Source organism: Oncorhynchus tshawytscha, linkage group LG14, assembly GCF_018296145.1.
Source record: "Oncorhynchus tshawytscha isolate Ot180627B linkage group LG14, Otsh_v2.0, whole genome shotgun sequence".
Taxonomy (NCBI): Eukaryota; Metazoa; Chordata; class Actinopteri; order Salmoniformes; family Salmonidae; genus Oncorhynchus; species Oncorhynchus tshawytscha.
In genome coordinates, this window is record NC_056442.1 from 22677028 (window position 1) to 22702153 (window position 25126).

At 45.6% G+C, this 25126-nt stretch overlaps 1 protein-coding gene across 6 annotated transcripts in view; it reads right to left on the reverse strand.

Annotated features, from left to right (window-relative positions):
• LOC112267361 (spectrin beta chain, non-erythrocytic 4-like) overlaps positions 1–25126 on the reverse strand; it is a 65987-nt gene that overhangs the window by 9871 nt on the left and 30990 nt on the right. For 5 of the 6 annotated variants that reach the window (XR_006078800.1, XM_042297147.1, XM_042297146.1 and 2 more), the window contains exons 18-26: positions 24590–24680; positions 18507–18653; positions 5549–5812; positions 3001–3225; positions 2635–2724; positions 2251–2529; positions 1692–1822; positions 719–923; positions 35–280 (exon numbers count right to left, since the gene is read on the reverse strand). Coding sequence is in view for 5 of the 6 variants with exons in the window: in XM_042297147.1 (XP_042153081.1) it covers positions 35–280; positions 719–923; positions 1692–1822; positions 2251–2529; positions 2635–2724; positions 3001–3225; positions 5549–5812; positions 18507–18653; positions 24590–24680 (1678 nt within the window). In the remaining variant the exon portion in view is untranslated. Of the gene's footprint in view, positions 1–34; positions 281–718; positions 924–1691; positions 1823–2250; positions 2530–2634; positions 2725–3000; positions 3226–5548; positions 5813–18506; positions 18654–19435; positions 19652–24589; positions 24681–25126 lie in introns of those variants that run through there. The other variant, XM_042297149.1, reaches the window with a different exon arrangement.

Consider the following 25126-nt stretch of genomic DNA (forward strand, 5'->3'; position numbering starts at 1 on the left):
TATACCGTAGCACTTCTTATGGTTTAAACGCTACCTCGCGGCAGTCGGTGAAGAACTTGTGGAGCTGGTGCGAGGCGGCCAGCATCTGTGCCCGGGTCTCCATGAGCTCCAGGAGGTCGGCCCAGGCCTCGTTCACGCCGTCCTTCCACTCGGCGATGGTGGCGGCCTCGGCGTGGCCGTAGTCGATCAGCTCATCCACCATCTGGTTAACCGCCGTCACACGCTCCTGACCCAGACTGCCCGTCTCCGACGCAAACTCTGTGAACTTCTCCTGCAGGATCTGAAGGGAGGATAGAGGAGGAGAGAGGAGGAGAGGGATGAAGGGATGATCAATATCTAGTTAGCCAAGCTAAGAACTGTTGCTAAAGCAGTAATAGGCTACTTATCAAAACAAATTGTGTTGAAATACATACTACTTCCTTACTAAGCAATAATACAGTGTACTGCATGCCCTTCTTTGAGCCATACATGTAGACATATTAACCCTCTTCCCAACAGGTTTTAGACAACCACTATATACCATTTAGCGGACGCTTTTATCCAAAGCGACTGATCAGTCATGATCAAATACATTTATGTATGGGTGGTCCCAGGAATCAAACCCACTATCCTGGCATTGCAAGTGCCATGCTCTACCAACTGAGCTACAGAGGACCACCAGCCCTATCATATTGTTGAAGCCTTAGTCCATTCAGGCTCTGAGAGCGGTCCCACTGACCGTGACGTGTTCAAAGTCCTGTCCCAGTTCTGGCGAGCTGGCCACCACCTCCCTCTCAGCGATCCACTGCTCCAGCTCATCCACCTCATGGTTGAGCTGGTAGAGCCAGTACTGCTGCTCCAGACGAGACTTCCTCTCCTCCACCAGGTCCTTCAGAGACACGTACAGCCGGTCCATCTGAGACTGACACTTACTGATCTGCTCACTGAGACACACGCACACACACGGACAGACACATACACGCATGCGGGCAGGTAGGCACGCAGACACACACACACACACACACACACACACACACACACACACCAGAGACGGGGTTTGAGACACGTAATAAACACAGGGTGAAATTGCGGGGGAATGTGTGGGAGTGAAACACATTTAGACATGAAAAACCGTGAGCTGGTTTTACGGTGTTGAGTTCGCAGGAGGAGTAAATGTGAGGAGAAGACTTACAAAGCAAACGGAACAACATGAGACAACCATGGGCAACCCCTAAAAACATCCATACCCTACTAGTGCAGAGACGCCGGCGTCGGCTAACAGCTAAGATGATAGAGCCGTTAGCGTTAGCTCTGACACCAGAGACAGAGTAGCATTACGGACCCAGTGCTGACCCTGCTGTCACCATGACTCACTCTGCTGCCATAAACAGAGCAACAGGAGTCCATGACCGGCAAACTTTACTGTACTGTACTACCTTCTCTACAGGGGTTATGTCGTTCAAGCCATTTACTACTGGATTACTCCTCAGCACCCAGAAGACAAAGACTGGAGAGGCCCTTGATCTTCTTCAATCAAGTCACAAACTGAGATCCTTGGTTCTCATATAGGGGATTTCCTTTGAGCTGTTAAGGCAGTATATTAAATGGGTATTTCATTGCACACTCCCTTTAGAGCTGCTATAACCAACTTTTGATCCCCCGAAAGCCTTGGTAATAGCGTGGTGACAGGTTTGTGGGGCACCAACACTGACCTGTCTGGATGTCCCATCTCCAGTAGCTGTCTGCACTGCTGGGAGAGAAGGCCTATCGTCTCAGCGTAGTCCTCTATCGTCTGCTCCAGTACCAGGTGCTTCTTCAGTAGCTGCAGGGTGCTGGGCTCATCCTGAGAGGGAGGCCACAACACACTTACAGTCCATTCTCACAAACCTTGGCATGCTAACGATTCAAGTGCATGCAATGTTCATCACAGGACGTTGGTGGCACCTTAATTGGGGAGGACGGGCTCGTGGTAACGGCTGGAGCGGAATCAGTGGAATGGTATCAAACACGTGGATTCCATGGTTTCCATGGGTTTGATGCCATTCCATTTACTCTGTTCCGGACCATTATTATGAGCCGTCCTCCCCTTCAGCAGCCTCCACTTGTGTTCAAATACAGTTGCTGATATCTGGAGGGACACAATCACATTGCATTACACCTATGCAGATACAACCTTTTCCTCTTCCAAAAAGCCAATCATCTCGTACTGTAAAATGGTAACTGGGCAGATTAAGTACATCAGCGCCTGGTGATTGGCTCCTAGCCTCCTACCTTGCCCTTTTCCTCGTTCATCATGTGCAGCTCCTGTTCGCTGAGCCAGGCCTCCACCTCGGCCGTGTCAAAGTAGTACTGCTGGGCCTGGTACATGGCATCCAGCACCAGCTGTCTTCTCTCTGTCTCGGCCCACAGCAGACCCCACAGCCCGCTGAGCTGCTCCAGGCCCGCCCGCACACAGTCAGCCTCGGGACTGCGGATGGAGGCGATGACATTAGCTCGTTCCAGGACGTCCTCCACGCTCGCCCGATGGCCCTGCAGCTCCCTCTGCAGAGTCTGGGGGACGGGACGGGACGGAAAGACGATGTCCAGTTAGATATGTTACAGTATGATAGACATGTACTGTAACGGTGTGGTTAGCCTCAGCTAGCTGCCACTCACCTGGTTTTTCTTCATGAGGTGCTGCACAGCCTGGAGACTGGAGCCGTGCTCCTGAGACGTGGCGGCAGGCAGCCGCTCCTGCACCCACAGCTGCAAACACATCCCAAGTGAAACTAGCAAAGGAGCACTTGCGAACACTGGTAACTTTTCGATGGTTATCACCAGCATGGCACTGCATCAGTTTAGTGTTACATAAAAAAAAAATTATCAAGATAACGCCTTTCACAAACAAAAAAGGGGGTTAGTCACCAACTTAAGCAACACTTTTACCCGATGACACTTGTAAGTCACATGTCTCTAAGTGTCTGTAAGAGTGCGAGGTGTGTGTGTGGGTATAATCGGAGGAGGATCAGGACGGCCACTCACTATCTCGTCCTCCAGGTCCCGGCCCACTTGGTGAACCTCCTTGGAGGCCAGAAGGATGCGCCGGCGCTCCTTGAGCGGCTCGATGAGGCGGACGATGCGCGTCTCCACGGCGGCTTGGCGCTCGCCGACCGTCTCCATGACCTGGCCCTGCTGGGGGATGGAGGCCGCCGCCACCTGCAGCTCCCCCACCTCCTTATACCACTCCTCCATCTGACACTCCATCGTCTGGAGAGAGGGAGCGCGGGAATGGACAGGGAGTGAGAGAGGAGATAGAATGTAAGCAAAGGGGATGGAATTGAAGTGTTTGAGGAGGGGTGAGTGAAGGGAGGAGGGAGAGAGGGAGGACGGAGAGGTTAGGAACTAAAGAGAGGGAGGAAGTCCACAGGGACAGCAAGAGGCCTGGTGAGTATGGAGAGGATACATCGGTCCCTGTATCAATCACCTCTCACCAAAATATCCTGGCAACATCCAACTCAGGAGTCGGCCACCTAGGAAATCCATGGCTTTCCTAGGTGTACATGATAAGTTGCTCTGTCTGTCAGTCTGTCATAACAATGTATGAGAAGTGTTTGGATGATAGCTGTTAGATGTACTGCAATTGACTACAAAGCAATTACTCCTCCAGAGTGGCCATATAGCTGTTAGGTAATTCAGAGGGGAATGGTGATTCTCACTAAGGCGGTGACACTCATTTTGGGACAGAAACATCAGGTTAAGATCACCAGGGAGGTGGAGTTGTGTCAATAACTAATTTGAAAAGTGGGCCAGATGCAAAGAGCTGCTGTATGAGTGCCATGGTAAAGTGAATTAGAGTAGGAGGCAGAATGAGGCCGATCAATCTCATACGAATTCACATGACGATTTGACTTCTTAGGAATTGGGAGGAAAAGAGCCTTCGGGACGGCTGCCTCGGTACCTTCTATCTGGTTAAATGAATCCCTTGACATTCTCAGAGACACATATCAGAGACTAGCATGGGAATAAGCACATTCTCGATTGGCTTATACACAAAATGTTACCCCAACACGTATGCATTGAATCACCACTTTAGAGAAATAAAATAAAACATGGGAATTGAACATTATTTCTAACTTTGACAGAAATGGTCCTTGAATTGACAGACAGGACAATTTCGCACAGTCGAGTGGAGATTTTCATACATTTCCATGTGAAGCGAAAGGTTAGAGTTTCAAGGATGAGACAGTGATTCTGCTCACACCATAGATCACAGAAGGAGCAGCAGGACAGGATGAGGTAGTGGATGGAGGGAAGCGGAAAGAAAGATCAAAAAAAGATCAAAACTATAGTACGAAAGGGATAAAGAAAGAAATTAGGAGAGAAAGAAGGAAAAGACAGGTAGGTTAAAGAAAGGAAAGAAAGGACATTTAAAGGAAAGAAAAAATAGGAAAGGAAAATAAATCAAAGGAAAGGAAATGACATTAAAGGAAAGGAAGAAAGGAAAGAAGATCAGAGTACCCAAGAGAGAAATGAACTGAAGTGAAAAGGGTACTGTACCCCTGGATGGAGGTTGGGTGATGGAGCGTACTGTACACAAAGCACAATGGCAGGCTGAAAAGGAACTGTAAAAGCAGCCCTTAGTGGCAGCATGCTGTTGGAGAGGAGAATGAGAGACGCATGATGAAATGATAAGCTGTGGGATGGATCCAGTAGTAGTGACAGAACAGGGGTAGAGCATCCTGGACAGGAAAAAACATGAACCTCTTCCTACTGTATCGGTTGTTGGCTAGCATCAACATTAGTGTTTGTTAACATGTAGCATAGGCTACATTTGGTCTACAAGTAATTGTCCAGTGAAAATCTCACTTTTAACAGTTCATATTCTGTTAACTCATACCCAGATAATGTTTTTTGACTCATCCTATACTCATATTTGTGGCCAAAGAATAAAATAACGTATCTAAAACACATTTTAAAAAACCCACCTCAAACTTGTATCCCAAACAGACTGTTTATAAAATGCTTGCTATTTCCTGAGGAGGATGAGCTGCCCAATCAGTGGTCTACTAGCATGAATATTTTTTAGGACCGGTATACGCCCACCCCCTTCTGTTGTTGGGGTACACCCACACTATTCCAACATGGAAAAGCTGCTTTTTAACATACACAATTATTTAACTCATATTGTAATTAATTATAGGTCATATTTCATAGAAGTCTGGAAACACTGGACAGTTACTTTAACCCACTATGTATTGTAGAGCCATGCTTTGGGTGGAATGGTCTGACTCTCCAATGACAGCACATTGGAGTGCAGGCCAAGCTTACTGGTGACGCGTTGAGTGCCAATTGCTCTTGTTAAACAAAAGCCTATGGCAGCCTGGCTCATTTAAGGCACGTAAATGAAGAGAAAACAGCAAGGTATTCAGAGAAAATGGATGATAAAGGATTAGTAATTCACACAGAACAACCTAGGTTTTTATATATAGAGATACACTGCGATATTCAACAGCTTAAACCTAACTAAGATACCATAGCAACACCATACCCAACGATATTTCATTTAATCATTTAATGACGAGGAAGAGACCTGGAGCTTCTTGAGCTGCTTGTTGACGCTGGTCAGGTCCTGACCCTGGTCCACGTAGCACAGTTGTCCCTCCAGCTGGTGAAGCCGATGGTCCAGGCTGGTGTAACTCTGCACCAGCAGGTCGGCCCGGTTGGCTTCAAACAGCTGGCGGGCCTTGGCCTGGGTGGTGCTCTCCAGGTCCTGCCAACACTCCCGGATCTCCCCCAGCTTCCTCCGCACCACCGGGCTCAGCTCGGGCTTCTCCTGGATCAACTGCTGGCCCTCCTGGAGGATGGAGAGGGAGGGTAGTGGGGGGTGGAGAGGGCAGGTGGAGGATAGGAAGAAGACGTTGAGAGAGAGAAGTAGAATGGGGGGTTGAAGGTTAGGGTAAGGGAGAGGGAACATGAGGAGGGGAGCATGAGGAGGGGAGCAGAGAGATAAAGGGAGATAGAGTGATTAGACATTGATGAGTGGACATTATAATAGCTTGAAAATAAAGTAATATTTATATCACTTATGGAACATGGGGTCATAAACAATCTACTGCCACAACCATTGGATTTTTTCCATTGAAATCATTCTGTAAATAGTTCATAGCCAGCAACAATTAGTGATTACCATGTTGGCAGTTCACCATATCGGAACATACATTTAAGCACTTTGTGACACGTGCTGATGTAAATTTGATTGATATGGCGTTGGCTATGGTTTCCCTATATCCTTAATCTGGCAGGTAAATAAAATGGATTCTAAGCAACCACATTAAATGACAAAGAAAATGTTCTATTTGTCTACCATTGTTAGCTTGTAAGCATGAGCTGTGATTCAGTGGTACACCTTTAAGAGGCCTGAGTGCTACAGCCTGGGTTCCAGATCACCTGCTCCTGACTCTGGCCCATCAGTGCACATCAAATTGGGTTAAAGGGCTGGCTCGGCCCTGGCAGCCCAGAAAACCACTTCAACTTTAGAGGTCAGGTCTCACAGATAAAAATGCGCTTCTCTTATCATCCTTTTACATCCTGATAGAATAATCTGGTACGGATCTCTCCTTTGTCTGTCTTCATCGGTTTGGTTTGGAGGAATTCAGGTTTGACTCATCTCTTGTTGATTTCATTCATTACACTCTCAGGTGTTTTCAGAATAGATACAGATTCTTTCCAGTAGGCCCAACGTAATCGCATAACAACCGCAACCCCAGAGACTCAGCCAGCGAATGAAAGGAGAGCACATTGAGTTGCTGCCTGCCATGACACACCATCACAGACTCAGAGAGGGGAGAGGCAGACAGACATACACTTGCTCCCTTTCTCTGCAGCACTCTGGCACCCCCCACGCTCTCTCTCTCTTTCTCTCTCTCTCTTTCCCAACATATGTGCTTTATTCCTTCCTCTATCTTCCCATCCCTCCACCTCTCTCCAGCTCTGTCCTGTGCGCCTGAGTGCACGCAAGTGTTCCCGAGCACTGGGGGTTGTAAACTACGCAATCATAATCACCGCCAGGGAGACACATCAGCCAATGACGACCGAAGAGGAGATTTAACCTACCCATGATCAACCCCCCCCCCCACACACACACACACACACACACACACACATTGTAATTCATTCTCTGTCACCGTTTCCCCAAGGCACCATAAAGAGTCTATTGGACCGGTCGGAAAAAAAAAACAAATCTATTTGCATTTTAAACCCCTTTAATGTAATTCACTGATTGGAGATAAGTGTGCATTTCATGGGGAATGATTGAAACGCTAGTTAGTTAATTCACTTTGTGCTCAGTTAAAAACATTGGCGTCTCGTTCCTCTGAAACACATAACGGTTTCTACTCAAGGCTCAGAACAAGAATGCATTGAAATATCTCTATTGCATATTCCAGTTGGGAGGACATTTGCTTGGCTACTGTGCTTAACGGCCGCACCACCAGTGCAGCATCCTCTTCCCTCTGATCCCTCTCGGTCGGCCTTCTCATGATCTGCCCACACAAAGGATGTCCTCATTTGGAGACCACACCACAGCTGCACTGTGAAGGGACGCACTCCCAACAGTGCCAAAATAGCTCCGGATGCATATGTTGCTTTTTTGATCTCCAGATGAGTGGGGCAGCAAGGGTACTCTACCCAACTCGTAGATGTTGGCAGTATAATGTTGAAAACAAGTTGCTTGTAACCAAAGGACAGGGGAAAAGGAGAATTACCATAACGACCATAGAAAAATAACAGATGGCAACGAAAAAAAAAAATCATCACTACGAGATCACGTACGCTATACCAATCTGTTATTGAATGATAATTACATAAAGTGTGGCCATCGCATTTGGCTGGTTGTGTCCATGGAAGCTATTGTGTCAATATTACTCCATGTGTGAAGGCCTGGAGGCATAAATCTGCCTGGGAAGACCAGACACAGTCACGTGATTCGGCTGGGGGGGGGGTGCAATGGCCAGCAGGCACCAAGAGGAGCCAACATGTATCAGTGAGTGTTTTGAAGGAAATGTCAAGCTTTGTGAAGACTGACTGTCCTACGTCTTTCGTCACTTGATCTAAAGCCATGCCTTATAATGAAGCCAGACATTGTCTATGAAACTGATTCTGAGAAGCACATTTATTCATGGGATATTTGTGTGTGGATAGTGATGTCCTTTTGATGGTTGATCACCTGGGGAAGTAAAGAAACATGTTAGAGATTGTTGTCGTGCGCCGTCAATTGGTTGAGCGTGCAAACCTGGCTTTGAGCGTCGTCCAGGCCAGTATATAACTCTTCGGGCTCTATATCCGGCTGGCGTTAAGGATGTCGCTAGTGTCAAACGCCCGCTCTTTGGCAATATCGACTTGTAAAAGCCTGCGCTCTTCTATTTTACAACCCTGGTGGCAGAGTTGGTCATTTACCTGTCTTATATCAGCTTGCGCTGATGTGGGAGGGGTGGAAATATGTGGGAGGGGGTGTGGGAGGGGTGACCCTAAAAACGTGCGCCAATGTGCCAATATTTTGCAGCGCTCCTGGTGATACTTAAGACTCACCGAAAGCTGGTCTTAGCAGTACCGCAATTGGTTTTGACATCGATTTTGCCAGCGGAGGCGCACAGTAGCGTAATCAGTAGCCTATAACCGGTGTATTATGAAAATATCAAGAGCAGCAAAACAGTCAGGCATCCTTCTGCCTAAGAGCCCTTAAGCCTACTGTACGTGTGCACATATTGCCTTATGCTCACGGAACGAGAGATGCGGTTCATGATATCATCACCGTCCATGGGTTAACGGTGAGAGCGTCCATGGCTCAAATGCAATGCAATTTTGTCTGCTATTTCTGGAGATGTGCCAATATGATCTGCAAGATGGTTCCGTGATGTTTAGAAAACATGACATTTGCGAGTGGTATAACGGTGTGTAGACATTCCCCCTTTCTCTTTATACTGTTTTGGATTTCTATCCAGCTCCTGTGAAAAGTTTGGGTGGCCGTAAAACCCTCCATTGTCGAAGTTGGCTTGTCCGTATTATACGGGGAGAAATGATAGTGACTGTAACTATATTTAGAGATAGCCTATTTAAAATAAGTTGTTTCGTTTAATTATAATTGTGATTAGAATTATACACTGTCTTTTTAGGCCTAGTCAATTTAATCTTACTTACTGACTACGTTTGGCATGTCAATGTCCAGACTGCAATTTACAGTAGGCCTAGCCCCTATATCAGTGCAAATACCATGGCCTATTAAAAACAAAAACAAATATGTTTTATGTGAGAAGTAGGCATTGGTCTGAAGCCGAAAAATAAATGAAATTCACATGAGCACCACGATGGGTATTTCACCCATACTCTAACAACGTTTTCCAGCACACAGCTTTGGCCTACCACAGAAGCTATAGTGCGTTCAGAAAGTATTCATACCTTTTGACCTAGTCCACATTTTGTTGTGTTACAGCCAGAACTCAAAACTGATTCATTTTAGTATTTTGGGGGGAATTTCTTTGCAAATGTATTGAAAATAAAATACAGAAATATCTAAATTACAGTGCATTAGGAAAGTATTCAGGCCCCTTGACTTTTTCCACATTTTGTTACAGGCTTATTCAAAAATGTTTTAAAGATTCTCCCCCCTCATCATTCTACACACAATACCCCATAATGACAAACCAAATACAGGTGTTTAGACATTTTTGCAAAAGTATTCAGACCCTTTACTCAGTACTTTGTCGAAGCACCTTTGGCAGCAATTACAGCCTGGAGTCTTCTTGGGTATGACGCTACAAACTTGACACACCTGTATTTGGGGAGTTTCTCCCATTCTTCTCTGCAGATCCTCTTAAGCTCTGTCAGGTTGGATAGGGAGCGTCTCTGCACAGCTATTTTGAGGTCTCACCAGAGATGTTCGATCGAGTTCAAGTTTGGAATCTGGCTGGGCCACTCAAGGACATTCAGAGACTTGTCCCGAAACCATTCCTGCATTGTCTTGGCAGTGTGCTTAGGGTCATTGTCCTGTTGGAAGGTGAACCTTCGCCCCAGTCTGAGGACTTAACCTGCTCCGGAGCGCTCTTCATCAAGGATCTCTCTTTACTTTTCTCCATTCATCTTTCCCTTGATTCTGACTAGTCTCCCAGTCACTGCAGTTGAAAAACATCCCCACAGCAAGGATGCTGCCACCACCATGCTTCACCGTAGGGATGGTGCCAGGTTTCATCCAGACCTTGACGCTTTGCATTCAGGCCAAAGAGTTCAATCTTGGTTTCATCAGACCAGAGAATCTTGTTTCTCATGGTCTGCGAGTCCTTTAGGTGCCTTTTGGCATACTCCAAGAGGGCTGTCATGTGCATTTTACTGAGGAGTGGCTTCCGTCTGGCCACTCTACCATAAAGGCCTGATTGGTGGAGTGCTGCAGAGATGGTTGTCCTTCTGGACAGCTCTCCCATCTCCACAGAGGAACTCTGGAACTCTGTCAGAGTGACAATCGGGTTCTTGGTCACCTCTCTGACCAAGGCCCTTCTCCCCCGATTTCTCAGTTTGGCCCAGCGGCCAGCTCTACGAAGAGTCTTGGTAGTTCCAAACTTCTCCATTTAAGAATGATGGAAGCCACTGTGTTCTTGGGGACTTTCAATGCTGCAGAATTTTTTTGTACCCCCCAGATCTGTGCCTCAACACAATCCTGTCTCAGAGCTCTACGGACTATTCCTTCGACCTCATGGCTTGGTTTTTGCTCTGACATGCACTGCCAACTATGGGACCTTATAGAGACAGGTGTGTGCCTTTCCAAATTATGTCCAATCAATTGAATTTACCACAAGTGGACTCCAATCAAGTTGTAGAAACATCGCAAAGATGATCAATGGAAACAGGATGCACCTGAGCTCAATTTCGAGTCTCATAGCAAAGGGTCTGAATACTTATATAAATAAGGTATTTCTGTTTTTTATTTTTAATACATTGCAGAAAATTATAAAAAACGTTTTTTTCTTTGACATTATGGGGTATTGTGTGTAGATTGATGAGGGGGAAATAAAAAAAATAGAATAAGGATATAATGTAACAAAATGTGGAAAAAGTGAAGGGGTCTGAATACTTTACGAATGAACTGTACATAGAGTAACTATTCACACCCCTGAGGCAATACATATTAGAATCACCTTTGGCAACAATTACAGATGTGAGTCATTGTGGGTAAGTCTTTGCACACCGAGACTTCGCAATATTTGCCAATTATTCTTTTTAATATTCTTCAAGTTCTGTCAAGTTGGTTGTTAATCATTTCTAGACAGCAATTCTTGTCATAGATTTCTATTCTGATTTAAGTCAAAACTGTAACTATAGGCAACTCAATGTCATCTTGGTAAGCAACTCCAGTGTATATTTGGCCTTGGGTTTTAGGTTATTGTCCTGTTGAAAGGTGGATTTGTCACCCAGTGTCTGATGGAAAACAGACTGAACAAGGTTTACCTCTAGGATTTTACCTGTGCTTAGCTCTATTCCGTTTATTTTTATCCTAAAAAACTCCCTAGTCCTTGCCGATGACAAGAATACCCATAACACGATGCAGCCACCACCATACTTGAAAATATGAAGAGTGGTACTCAATGATGGATTGTGTTGGATTTGTCTCAAACATAACACTTTGCATTCAGAACGTAAAGTTCATTCCTTTTGGCAGTTGTACTTTTTTTTTTTGCAACATGTTTTGGAATATGCATGTTTTGGAATATTCCTTCCTCTTCGGCAACTGAGTTAGGAAGGCTGTATCTTTGTAGTGATTGGGTGTATAATTGATACACCATCAAAAGTATAATTAATAACTTCACCATGCTCAAAGGGATATCCCGGTGCCCCTGCACATTGACTCTATACCGGTACCCCCTGTATATAGCCTCAATACTGTTATTTTACTGCTCTTTAATGATTTGTTATTTTATTTTTTACTTAACACTTATTTTTCTTAGAACTGCATTGTTGGTTAAAGTCTTGTAAGTAAGCATTTCACTGTTGTATTCGGCGCATGTGACAAATAACATTTGATATTCAATGCCTTCTTCTTTCTACCCAATCCATCCAATAGGTGCCTCCCTTTCCTAGGCAGTGGAAAACCTCCCTGGTCTTTGTGGCTGAATCTCTGTTCGAAATTCATTGCTTCACTGAGGGACCTTACAGATAATTGTACAGTATGTGTGGGGTAAAGAGGTGAGGTAGTCATTTAAGAATCATGTTAAAACATGATTATTGCAAGCGTAGAGTCCATGCAACTTAGTATGACTTGTTAGGCACATTTTTACTCCTGAACTTATTTAGGCTTGTTATAACAAAGGGGTTGAACACTTATCGACCCAAGACATTTGAGCTTTTCATTTTTAATTCATGTTTAAAAATGTCTAAAAACATACTTCCACTTTGACATTATGGGGTATTGTGTCTAGAGCCAGTGACACCAAATTTCTATTTCATCCATTTTAAATTCAGGCTGTAACGCAACAAAATGTGGAAAAAGTCAAGGGGTGAGAATACTTTCTGAATGAACTGTATGTTGGTCTATTGTACTTCCAGCAATGTGCAGGCAGGTTGTTCCAACCTTCTCAAGCAGCCTAATTCATAATTTTGATTGTTTTTGTTCATTCACTCAGTACAGTGTGAATGTTTATTTCACTTGCTTGTAAAAAATAAAAAAAATAAAAAATAAACAGTCTATAACAGTTCCATTTAATCACATAGCTAACTAAGTTAGCAAGCATGGCGTTTTCTTTTGACTGTGCACAGGTCGCGCCTACCACTGGTTCAACTTCACAAGCCTACATAATACACTTGGCTTTCCGTAATATTGTAGCACAGTATCCTGTATTAAGAAAAGCAAAAATGTAGCCAATATATTGTGAAGAATCGTTGCCACAGCGTTACAGCAATGTTCCACAAACTGTTATGAGGACACTGTGATAGCTGGGTATTAGCAATGTTCCACAAACTGTTATGAGGACACTGTGATAGCTGGGTATTAGCAATGTTCCACAAACTGTTATGAGGACACTGTGATAGCTGGGTATTAGCAATGTTCCACAAACCGTTATGAGGACACTGTGATAGCTGGGTATTAGCAATGTTCCACACGCCGTTATGAGGACACTGTGATAGCTGGGTATTAGCAATGTTCCACAAACCGTTATGAGGACACTGTGATAGCTGGGTATTAGCAATGTTCCACAAACCGTTATGAGGACACTGTGATAGCTGGGTATTAGCAATGTTCCACAAACCGTTATGAGGACACTGTGATAGCTGGGTATTAGCAATGTTCCACAAACCGTTATGAGGACACTGTGATAGCTGGGTATCAGCAATGTTCCACAAACCGTTATGAGGACACTGTGATAGCTGGGTATTAGGAATGTCCTGACAGTGTTGGAACATGGAACTGTATGACATAATTGTCTATCTGCCTCCCTCTACCTCCCTGCTATGTGCTGTAGTTGAGGAGGCTCTGCCTGCTCTCTGCTCACTCTCCCTCTCGGCTCACAAGCCCCTTTATATTGGAGCGCCGGCAAAAGCACATGGGTCAAACTCTACTCCCAAAGGGGTTAAGAAAAGAGGGTGAGTGTGTGTGTAGGATGCTAGTCGTGGGACGCCAGGGACCTAAACAGATGGAGATGCAATTATAAAATGCAGTGCTTATGTTGTTGTTACGGCATCACTATTAATGTAGTGTCAGGGTAGCTACTGGTAATGATGACTGCTTTCCATCATACATAATCCCAAACACACACACACACCGAAACAAAAGAGAGAGTCACTTTTGCAACTTGTCCTGGAGGTCCCTTGTAAAATAGTAAGGGGCCAATGAAATAACTGAGAAACGAGGGGAAAGAGGAAATAAGAGCCCATTGGGCTTTGGGTAGCAACAGCTTTGAGAGAAACAGTGGCAGGCCCCATTTATAAAAAGTGCCACACTGCAGGGACAACCACTTTTAAGCATCTTCAATGCTGCACTTCCATAATGAGGTTAAGACACCCACAGACACGGGTTGTTCTCACACCCAGTCTTCTCACCTGCATCAGATCTGTGTAATTAACACCTCTATTTATAGGACATTTTCTCACATTTTAGTAATTTAGCAGATGCTCTTTCCAGAACATTTTCACACTTTTTCATACTTTATTTGTACAGTCAAACATTTTATGATACTCTTCACGGTAGCCTTTTAACATGTCACTTCCTGCTAGTTTCACTTCCTGGTTTCAGAGATATGGGAGAGAAGCAGGACAAATTACCTTCATACATGAGGTATTCTGGGAGGGGACAGGCTGTTGCCTGGCAACCGATGCAAGCTCGGGCACATATCCGTCCACTTGGCAAAGTTGCACCTTCCAACAGCTGCTGGGCATGTGATGTCAGGGAGAAAATCCACCACGTAAAAATGTAAATCACCTGACAGTTACAGGGTAAGAGGGTCACCTGCATCAAAAGGCTGGGGCGTTCAGTAACACCAGAGATTCTAGCTGCTATAAAGGCCTATACTTTAGCTACTCAAAACCTTGGAGACAGTCCTAGACTCTTTTATACAGTTGAAGTCAGTTTACATACACTTAGGTTGGAGTCATTAAAACTTGTTTTTCAACCACTCCACAAATTTCTTCTTAACAAACTATAGTTTAGCACGTCGGTTAGGACATCTACTTTGTGCATGACACAAGTCATATTTCCAGCAATTGTTTACAGACAGATTATTCCACATATAATTCACTGTATCACAATTCCAGTGGGTCAGAAGTTTACAAGTTAACTGTGCCTTTAAACAGCTTGCAAAATTCCAGAAAATGATGTCATGGCTTTAGAAGCTTCTGATAGGCTAATTGACATCATTTGAGTCAATTGGAGGTGTACCTGTGGATGTCTTTCAAGGCCTACCTTCAAACGCAGTGCCTCTTTGCTTGACATCATGGGAAAATCTAAAGAAATCAGCCAAGAACTCAGAAAAAAATTGTAGACCTCCACAAGTCTGGTTCATCCTTGGGAGCAATTTCCAAACGCCTGAAGGTACCACGTTCATCTGTACAAACAATAGTACGCAAGTATAAACACCATGGGACCACGCAAACGTCATACCGCTCAGGAAGGAGATGCGTTCTGTCACCTAGAGGTGAACGTACTTTGGTGTGAAAAGTGCAAATCAATCCCAGAACAACAGCAAAGGACCTTGTGAAGATACTGGAGGAAGCAGGTACAAAAGTATCTATATCCACAGTAAAACGAGTGCTATATTGACATAACCTGAAAGGCCGCTCAGCAAGGAAGAAGCCACTGCTCCAAAACCGCCATAAAATAAGCCAGACTACGGTTTGCAACTTCACATGGGGACAAAGATCGTACTTTTGGAGAAATGTCCTCTGATCTGATGAAGCAAAAATAGAACTGTTTGGCCATAATGACCATCGTTATGTTTGGAGGGAAAAGGGGGAGGCTTGCAAGCCGAAGAACACCATCCCAACCGTGAGGGGTGCTTTGCTACAGGAGGGACTGGTGCACTTCACAAAATAGATGGCATCGTGAGGACGGAAAAGTATGTGGATATATTGAACCAACATCTCAATACATCAGTCAGGAAGTTAAAGCTTGGTCGCAAATGTGTCTTCCAAATGGACAATGACTCCAAGCATATTTCCTTTAGTTGTGGCAAAAAGGACAACAAAGTCAAGATATTGGAGTGGCCATCACAAAACCCTGACCGCAATCCTATAGATCATTTGTGGGCAGAACTGAAAAAGCATTTGGAGCAAAGAGGCCTACAAACCTGACTCAGTTACACCAGCTCTGTCAGGAGGAATGGGCCAAAATTCACCCAAATTATTGTGGGAAGCTTGTGGAAGGCTACCCAAAATGTTTGACCAATTTAAAAGGTGACCAAGTTAAACAATTTAAAAGGTAATGCTACCAAATATTAATTGAGTATATGTAAACCTCTGACCCACTGGGAATGTGATGAAAGAAATAAAAGCTGAAATAAATTATTCTTTCTACTATTATTCTTACATTTTTTCATATTCTTAAAATAAAGTGGTGTTCCTAACTGACCTAAGACAGGATATTTTTACTAGGATTAAATGTCAGGAATTGTGAAAAACTGAGTTTAAATGTATTTGGCTAAGGTGTATGTAAACTTCCGACTTCAACTGTATTTAACCGATTTGCTTTGGGTAAATTGTTCGATAGAGACCACAGCTCATGAAAATCCAGGAGGGGGAAAATAATGTTTCCCAGGACCACCCTAACTCAAACCAATATGGTTGTAACACTAGCGCTGACCCAACAGATTTATCACAGCTCCTGCTTGCTAGGGCTGTCCCCTCAGGAAATCTTTGGGTAGTTTTATCTATACATTGGCTCTATGCAATAGCCTTGAACTCACATAAGACCACCAACTTGCCCTTTACAGAGGGCTACGTACCGCGATCTCAAAGTGTTGCCGTTACTGAGGGAAATCTATAGGCAGGTCAGAGTGTACCAACCCAGATGAGAAAATATATGAGACAGAATTACCAGTGAAAACTGCCCGTATTACAAACTATTCTGATTTCATAGAAAAATGTAAGCTGTGTAAGTACAATAGAATGTTTTCATCCATGGAAAAAATCATGAATGCCAAATACGAAACCTCTCCACTGTTATTCAATATTATGGTATAGCCTACAGTGTTAATATATATAATACCTAAAGATTTATATATATATATATGCAGTGTAGGTTTAAATATTCAGAACAAAGGCTACTCTTTCTAAAATACTCTGATCTTTCAAAGGCATATCCGATATTCATGTCTCAATCTGAGAACAAAACCCTGGTCATTATCCTGAATCGTTGGTCTGAGTTTGAAATTGTCAAGCAAAGATAGTGTATATCCATGAACCACTATGGTTCTAAACATGAATGGATTCCGACCTAGAGTCATCCATAATATACATTTTTGATTTTTAATTGGATTTTTCAGATATCAGGCATTCCGACCCCCAGACTCTCTCACACACAGAGCAGGTCACCAGTTGACATGGTTTCAAATGACACACACACACACTGCAGCTGTGTTACGGTGCATTTAGGGTGCCTGTCTCTCCGCGTTTCATTTGTTTTCCCACCAACGCTATGACGGAGCCCCGGGGGAGTAAACTGTGTTTCTGTTTGGATACACAGCATCGCTGGGAGACGTGGCTAATCACACTGTACCTAGAAATACTTTACTGTAAGAGGAGCTGTATACAAATGACATGCTGCCAATTATTCTACTGAGATCATAGGCATGCCAATGGGTGTGCCTCCAAGCGATCGTTCCCTTGCACAGCAGCTGCAGTAAGCACCTTCCAATAACACTCCAGTATCTAGCTATGCAGATGACCTGAATTTGAATCCAAAACGGATCGTACCACTTAGACTCAGCCTCGATGACGTCACTGAGGGGCTTCTAATAATGCCTGGAATGGAGTCAATGGAATGACATCAAACACATCAAAGGTGTGGTTTTCATGTGGTTGATACCACTCCATTGACTCCATTCCAGTCATTATTATGAGCCGTCCTCCCCTCAGCAGCCTCCACTGCTATATTACACTTCTGGATATACTTAGGCCTATTGGCAACCATGTTCCCAAATCCATTTGCACAGTGTACAAACGCACAGTGTGCAAATGCACAGTGTGCAAATGCACAGAGTACAAATGCACAGTGTACAAATGCACAGTGTACGAACGTTCGGTGAAAACATTCGCTTTCCCACGCCATGTGCATCTCGTGCAGCCCTGCTCCGATTAGGGGGAATAGGATTGATATCGCAGGGTATAATGAGCCACGTCCGAGCCAGTGGGTGTACTTGTACTACTTGCCTAAAACAATTATCCCACTGATGTTACAGTTTGTATCAATCTGATAGGGCAGGCAGGGCCCACATATATGATGTGGTGATGTGACCAGTGGAGATTTCAGGCAAAGCTGTTTGTGCTCATAGGCACATCAGGGCATCTCTGGGTTCATCAAAGCTCTTAGAGACGATTCACTGACACGCTCAACCATCAACTCTCAGTGCCTGTGATTGTCCTTTAATTCAACTAATGGTAAACCAGATGGCAATTCTCGTCAAGTTTGTGCTCGTTTGCTGTGTCTCGAAACAGGCTTAGAAATAATCACTTGTAAAATAAATCCTTTAAGAGCAAATCAAATCATTACGGACCACAAATATTGCAGATAATGTCGTTATTTGATTATATACAACATAAACACTGGTCTGATCACATTGTAACAAGGAACTTTGTATTTATTTTTATCCTCCGAACAAAACAAATGACATAGCAGTAATGAGTTGACACTAACTCGCACCCCATCCGCAACCAGCACACACCCAAAACTCTACCACCACCACCAACAGAGCAGCCAGCTCAGTCTCCCCTTCCCCATTCCTGAGCATCAACCCATGGTAGATACCCACCTCCGCCTCTGTGTAGTGTACTGTCGTACTGTACTCTACTCTACTCACCCTCTCGATCTTCTCCAGCCACTCCTTGTTCTGGGACAGCTCGGCCATGAAGGCCTGGTGCTTCAGCCACTTCTTGTGCAGCTTCTGCGTCTCATCGCGGGACGTGTCACGGGCCATGAGCATCTTCTCTGCCACCCAGTCTCCAAGCTGAGGGACAAGGGAGCTGTCAGTACAGGATGATCATGCCACTCAATGCATTTGTACTGTCATCTAGGGGGGCAATATAGGCTACTAACAGATGCATGCAGAGTATCATAGATGCCCACATACATAGAGACACACACACACACACACACACACACACACACACATGCAGTCACATGTCTGTACACACACACACACACACACATGCAGTCACATGTCTGTACACACACACACACACACACAATATCTGTACAAGCACACACAGAGATGTATTCAGGCTGAACATATGGCCATAGTCATGTGAAAAACTAAAAGATCAATGCAAACAATGGGTCAAAAATAAACACACAGAGAAAGAATAGAAAAGCAATCATCCAAACGCATGAACACAGAGACACACACAATGTCAAGCACATGCATGTTAAACACATACAGCAGACACATGTACGCAGACACGTGTGCTGTACCACACAAGCACACACATGGTAACAGGAATTCATTCACATGGACACAGAACACGCAAAAGCACACCTCTACACAAGCACATAATCCATTGGCACATTTGGTACAAAAGCAAGCTGACCACTACAGTCAAGGCCAAACATACAAAATAACTTGCAAATATCCCTGCCCATTCAACATCATCTGTACAAGCAATATAAAAAGAACAATATCTCTCTGTCTCCTGCCTGCCACCCACATATTTCCACCCCCATCTTCTGCACTAGGCTCTGCCGTCCTTGACTGCTACTCCCCTAACATCTAACGGGAAATGTTTAATTTACCGGCAGGCAGCTTTTAACAGGGACGGCCCATAGGGTTGTGACGGGTGGCCGTAAGTATCCACATCCTCGAACCTGCCCGTCCAGGTAGGAATAAAGCACAAATCCTCCACAGTCAGAGAGGGAGACGCTGGAGGAATCAAAACAAACGAGCAGCAAGGCAAAGCTGCTCCTAAAAATAAAAATAAAAAACTGGGATAAGATGATGCAGAAGCTACATTAGCCTCTCTGCTGCTGCGTTGCCGTGGCGCGTTGCCGTGTTGCCGTGGCGCGTTGCCGTGGCTGGCATGTTCAATCCAGAGAAAGGGATAAAGACGAGGAGGAGGCGGACCAGTGACGAGAGAATGAGAAATGGAGAAATTAAAAATCTCCCCAAAACAATAAAATGGCAGGCTCCAGAAGCAGGTTTGCCTCTCCCCATGAACCCTCTCCTCTCCCCCTCATTCAGCCCCCACCTACAGCGAGCAGTCTGGTGGAGGACGGGCTGGGATTCGGAAGCATCAGCGATGGCCTGGAGGCTCAGTGGTTGTGGTTAGTGATGCTGTGAAGAGAGGGAGGGAGGGAGGGATGGGATATGGGAGGAGGGGGCTGGTTTTTGATAGTGTCGAGGAGGGAGGATGGTGGAGAGATTCTGCTCCTCTGGCTCCAAATAAATCCAGACTCGCTCATCGCTCTTCAGAGCACCTCACGACTCCTCTATCACATTCATATTGCCTTTCTTCTCCACCCCCAATCCCCAACCCGTTTCCTTTTGCCTGCCTGCCTCTCTCTCTCTCTCTCTTGGTTTGTCCCTCTGCTGCAGTCCTTGCCTCTTCCAGCTGCACAGGGCTGTATTCCGGGCTGTCACAAGCCCCAGTTTCCCCAACCCTGCTGCTGCTGCAGTGGCTGAGCAGAGCGAGGTGATAGAAAGCTTGCACTGGATCGAGCCAGCGAGGGAGAGCCAGAGAGGGAGAGCCAGTGAGGAAGAGCCAGAGAGGGAGAGCCAGAGAGGGAGAGCCAGCGAGGGAGAGCCAGCGAGGGAGAGCCAAAGAGGGAGAGCCAAAGAGGGAGAGCCAGAGAGGGAGAGCCAGAGAGGGAGAGCCAGAGAGGGAGAGCCAAAGAGGGAGAGCCAGAGAGGGAGAGCCAAAGAGGGAGAGCCAGAGAGGGAGAGCCAGAGAGGGAGAGCCAGAGGGAGAGCCAGCGAGGGAGAGCCAAAGAGGAAGAGCCAGAGAGGGAGAGCCAGCGAGGGAGAGCCAAAGAGGGAGAGCCAAAGAGGAAGAGCCAGAGAGGGAGAGCCAGAGAGGGAGAGCCAGAGAGGGAGAGCCAGAGAGGGAGAGCCAGCGAGGGAGAGCCAAAGAGGGAGAGCCAGAGAGGGAGAGCCAAAGAGGGAGAGCCAGAGAGGGAGAGCCAAAGAGGGAGAGCCAGCGAGGGAGAGCCAGAGAGGGAGAGCCAAAGAGGGAGAGCCAAAGAGGGAGAGCCAAAGAGGGAGAGCCAAAGAGGGAGAGCCAGCGAGGGAGAGCCAAAGAGGGAGAGCCAAAGAGGGAGAGCCAAAGAGGGAGAGCCAAAGAGGGAGAGCCAGAGAGGGAGAGCCAGAGGGAGAGCCAGAGAGGGAGAGCCAAAGAGGGAGAGCCAAAAGAGGGAGAGCCAAAGAGGGAGAGCCAAAGAGGGAGAGCCAGCGAGGGAGAGCCAAAGAGGGAGAGCCAGAGAGGGAGAGCCAAAGAGGGAGAGCCAAAGAGGGAGAGCCAGAGAGGGAGAGCCAAAGAGGGAGAGACAAAGAGGGAGAGCCAAAGAGGGAGAGAGGAGGGGCGAAAGGAAGGGAGGGGGAGTGGGTGAGCAGCAAAGAGAGAGTGAGAGAGAGAGATCCTACGCTGCTGTGAGGCGTCACCAGGGGGAATGCTCTGCACTTGAAATGACATCACTGAGCGGGGGGGGGTGATATACAGTGGGGCAAATAAAGTATTTAGTCAGCCACCAATTGTGCAAGTTCTCCCACTTAAAAAGATGAGAGAGGCCTGTAATTTTCATCATAGGTACACTTCAACTATGACAGACAAAATGAGGAAAAAAATCCAGAAAATCACATTGTAGGATTTTTTATGAATTTATTTGCAAATTATGGTGGAAAATAAGTATTTGGTCAATAACAAAAGTTTCTCAATACTTTGTTATATACCCTTTGTTGGCAATGACAGAGGTCAAATGATTTCTGTAAGTCTTCACAAGGTTTTCACACACTGTTGCTGTTTTTTTTTGCCCATTCCTCCATGCAGATCTCCTCTAGAGCAGTGATGTTTTGGGGCTGTTGCTGGGCAACATGGACTTTCAACTCCCTCCAAAGATTTTCTATGGGGTTGAGATCTGGAGACTGGCTAGGCCACTCCAGGACCTTGAAATGCTTCTTACGAAGCCACTCCTTCGTTGCCCGGGCGGTGTGTTTGGGATCATTGTCATGCTGAAAGACCCAGCCACGTTTCATCTTCAATGCCCTTGCTGATGGAAGGTTTTCACTCAAAATCTCACGATACATGGCCCCATTCATTCTTTCCTTTACACGGATCAGTCGTCCTGGTCCCTTTGCAGAAAAACAGCCCCAAACCATGATGTTTCCACCCCCATGCTTCATAGTAGGTTTGGTGTTCTTTGGATGCAACTCAGCATTCTTTGTCCTCCAAACACGACGAGTTGAGTTTTTACCAAAAAGTTATATTTTGGTTTCATCTGACCATATAACATTCTCCCAATCTTCTTCTGGATCATCCAAATGCTCTCTAGCAAACTTCAGACAGGCCTGGACATGTACTGGCTTAAGCAGGGGGACATGTCTGGCACTGCATGATTTGAGTCCCTGGCGGCGTAGTGTGTTACTGATGGTAGGCTTTGTTACTTTGGTCCCAGCTCTCTGCAGGTCATTCACTAGGTCCCCCCGTGTGGTTCTGGGATTTTTGCTCACCGTTCTTGTGATCATTTTGACCCCACTGGGTGAGATCATGCGTGGAGCCCCAGATCGAGGGAGATTATCAGTGGTCTTGTATGTCTTCCATTTCCTAATAATTGCTCCCACAGTTGATTTCTTCAAACCAAGCTGCTTACCTATTGCAGATTCAGTCTTCCCAGCCTGGTGCAGGTCTACAATTTTGTTTCTGGTGTCCTTTGACAGCTCTTTGGTCTTGGCCATAGTGGAGTTTGGAGTGTGACTGTTTGTGGTTGTGGACAGGTGTCTTTTATACTGATAACAAGTTCAAACAGGTGCCATTAATACAGGTAACAAGTGGAGGACAGAGGAGCCTCTTAAAGAAGAAGTTACAGTTCTGTGAGAGCCAGAAATCTTGCTTGTTTGTAGGTGACCAAATACTTATTTTCCACCATAATTTGCAAATAAATTCATTAAAAATCCTACAATGTGATTTTCTGGATTTTGTTTTTCTCATTTTGTCTGTCATAGTTGAAGTGTACCTATGATGAAAATTACAGGCCTCTCTCATCTTTTTAAGTGGGAGAACTTGCACAATTGGTAGCTGCCTAAATACTTTTTTGCCCCATTGTATTTGTGGTTTGATAGATTTACTGCTCTGCTGTCGTGCAAAGGGTCCATGGCATATTCCTCTGCAACGCCCCTGCTTTTCCCCTCAACCTTTCACCCCTGGATGCTGCCCTCCTGACCAGAGGAGCTCAGTGGGGATCACAGGCAGAAAGCACCCCTGGGACTCCAAATGAATTGGGCCCATGTGCAGACTGGGAGGCAGCAGCTTGTGGAAGTATAGGAATGGCGCTCATCAAATGGACTCCAGTGGTAACACTGCTATTAGAGATGATGAGCCTCTGCCTCCAGTCCACAGTCAGGTCAATGTGATGTCCCTACATGGGGGTAATCACCAGGGTGACCAGGCCTCCCCCTCATGGCTCCATCTTACCATCTCACTCAAAGAACAGGACAGATAGAGCTAAACAGGGCCATCTCATATCTATAGGGAAACGATTCCCTTTAAAGTGTATATTGCACTACATTTTTTGGGACGCTGCCAATAGAATTGTGGTTCAGAATGGAGCAGGGTAAAAACCAGCCGCTGGACGTGCATTAACCCTTTCTTCCCAAGCCAGTACAGCTGTATAGAAAGCGTAAAAGTTAAGAACACACTACCGACTTGGTTCTGCACGTTCGTACAAACTGTCGCAGTGTGTATCCCTCTCATACAGTAGGCCACACACGGACAGGGAAGCCTTCTCACACAGATACACTCCCTTTCCCCTGAACAAATGATGAAGGGAGGTGGTGGTGAATTATTCAATGCAGGGCAGGCAGAGAGAAAGTTGCAGAAACGGAATAAAGCTCTGGGTTAGTTAGGGTAGCTCTGGGGCACACTATAATACCCTTTCATTTAAAACATTTTATCAAACTAAGCAAGTCAGTTCAGAACAAATTCTTATTTACTACCCCGGCCAAACCCTAACGACGCTGGGCCAATCGTGTGCCGTCCTATGGGACTCCAAATCACGGCCGCTTGCGATACAGCCTGGAATTGAACCAGGGTCTGCAGCGACTCTTCACCACTCCGGAACCCCTGATACAGCTGATGCGTCCAGGTTGGGCACTGGACACTGAATATGGCTGTCCTGACTCACAGACACACGGCACAGCTTCAACATGGCAGTCAAAGTCATGTCACAGCAAAGCATCCTCTTCCTTTGCAACCAAATGACAACCGTATGACAAGCATCCACCGCCTATCAACTAGGTCAGCCTCTCTCAACGGGTTTGCCAGAAGTGGACTGTCCCGTCAGAAAGATCCAGCAACATCCAATCACGTCGGAACTTCAGATGAGTCAAGTTCGCCTGTCACTCACATCCCCAAGTTAAGCATCTAACACAGCAGCCGGCTGGCTCAAATCCTTCAACTTACATTGAAACAAATGAACAATTTTGTCACCCCTGATATAAAGATTGAGGAAGGACAAGAACGCACCCAGCTAAGCAGAGTTTCAGTTTATATCACTGATGGATCCCGCAATATGATATTCATCTGGAGGTTTAAGCCTGACCCCATGTGGTCCCAGGCAGAGACATGTACAGTACAGTATAGCTCTGTGACCCCAGCCATTTTATGAACCCATACTACCTCCCATTGGTTATTCCATTGATATGCCAGTGTTGGTCATGACACTATTTGTGTTTTGTCCTACCTCGTGGCAGTCCTGTAGTAACCTCTGGAGCCCCCACTGGCCGTTGAGCCTCTCCAGCCACTGTTGGGCCAATTCCCGGTTCTGGTTGCCTCTGTGGAGGAGAGAAACATAAAGCCATTCATTCACACACTGCTCGATTCATCCACACACTTCATCAATCACTCTACTGGTATCTGCAACTGTAAGTCTATGACGTCGATGGCTTTGGTGCAGCACACCGAGCAACAATGAACAACAGTCCATTGTAAAGACATGAGTCGGCCCCAACGGTCTCATCTAAATATCTCCCTAACATGTGGTCGCCCCATGCTATTGTTGGGGTGGAGAGCTGAATACGGGGTAACTAGGCCCCTCCTTGCCTCACCCATCAGTATGAATGTCATGCTCTCCTGTTAAAGAAAGTATCGACGAGGGGAGCTTCTTTTCGGTTGCTTATGCTTTGTCTCCTCTGTGTACCATTGTGTTTGTGAAGCCCACCTGCTACTAAGACCGCTCCGTTATCACTACAGTATAACTAACTCATATTTGGACAGCATT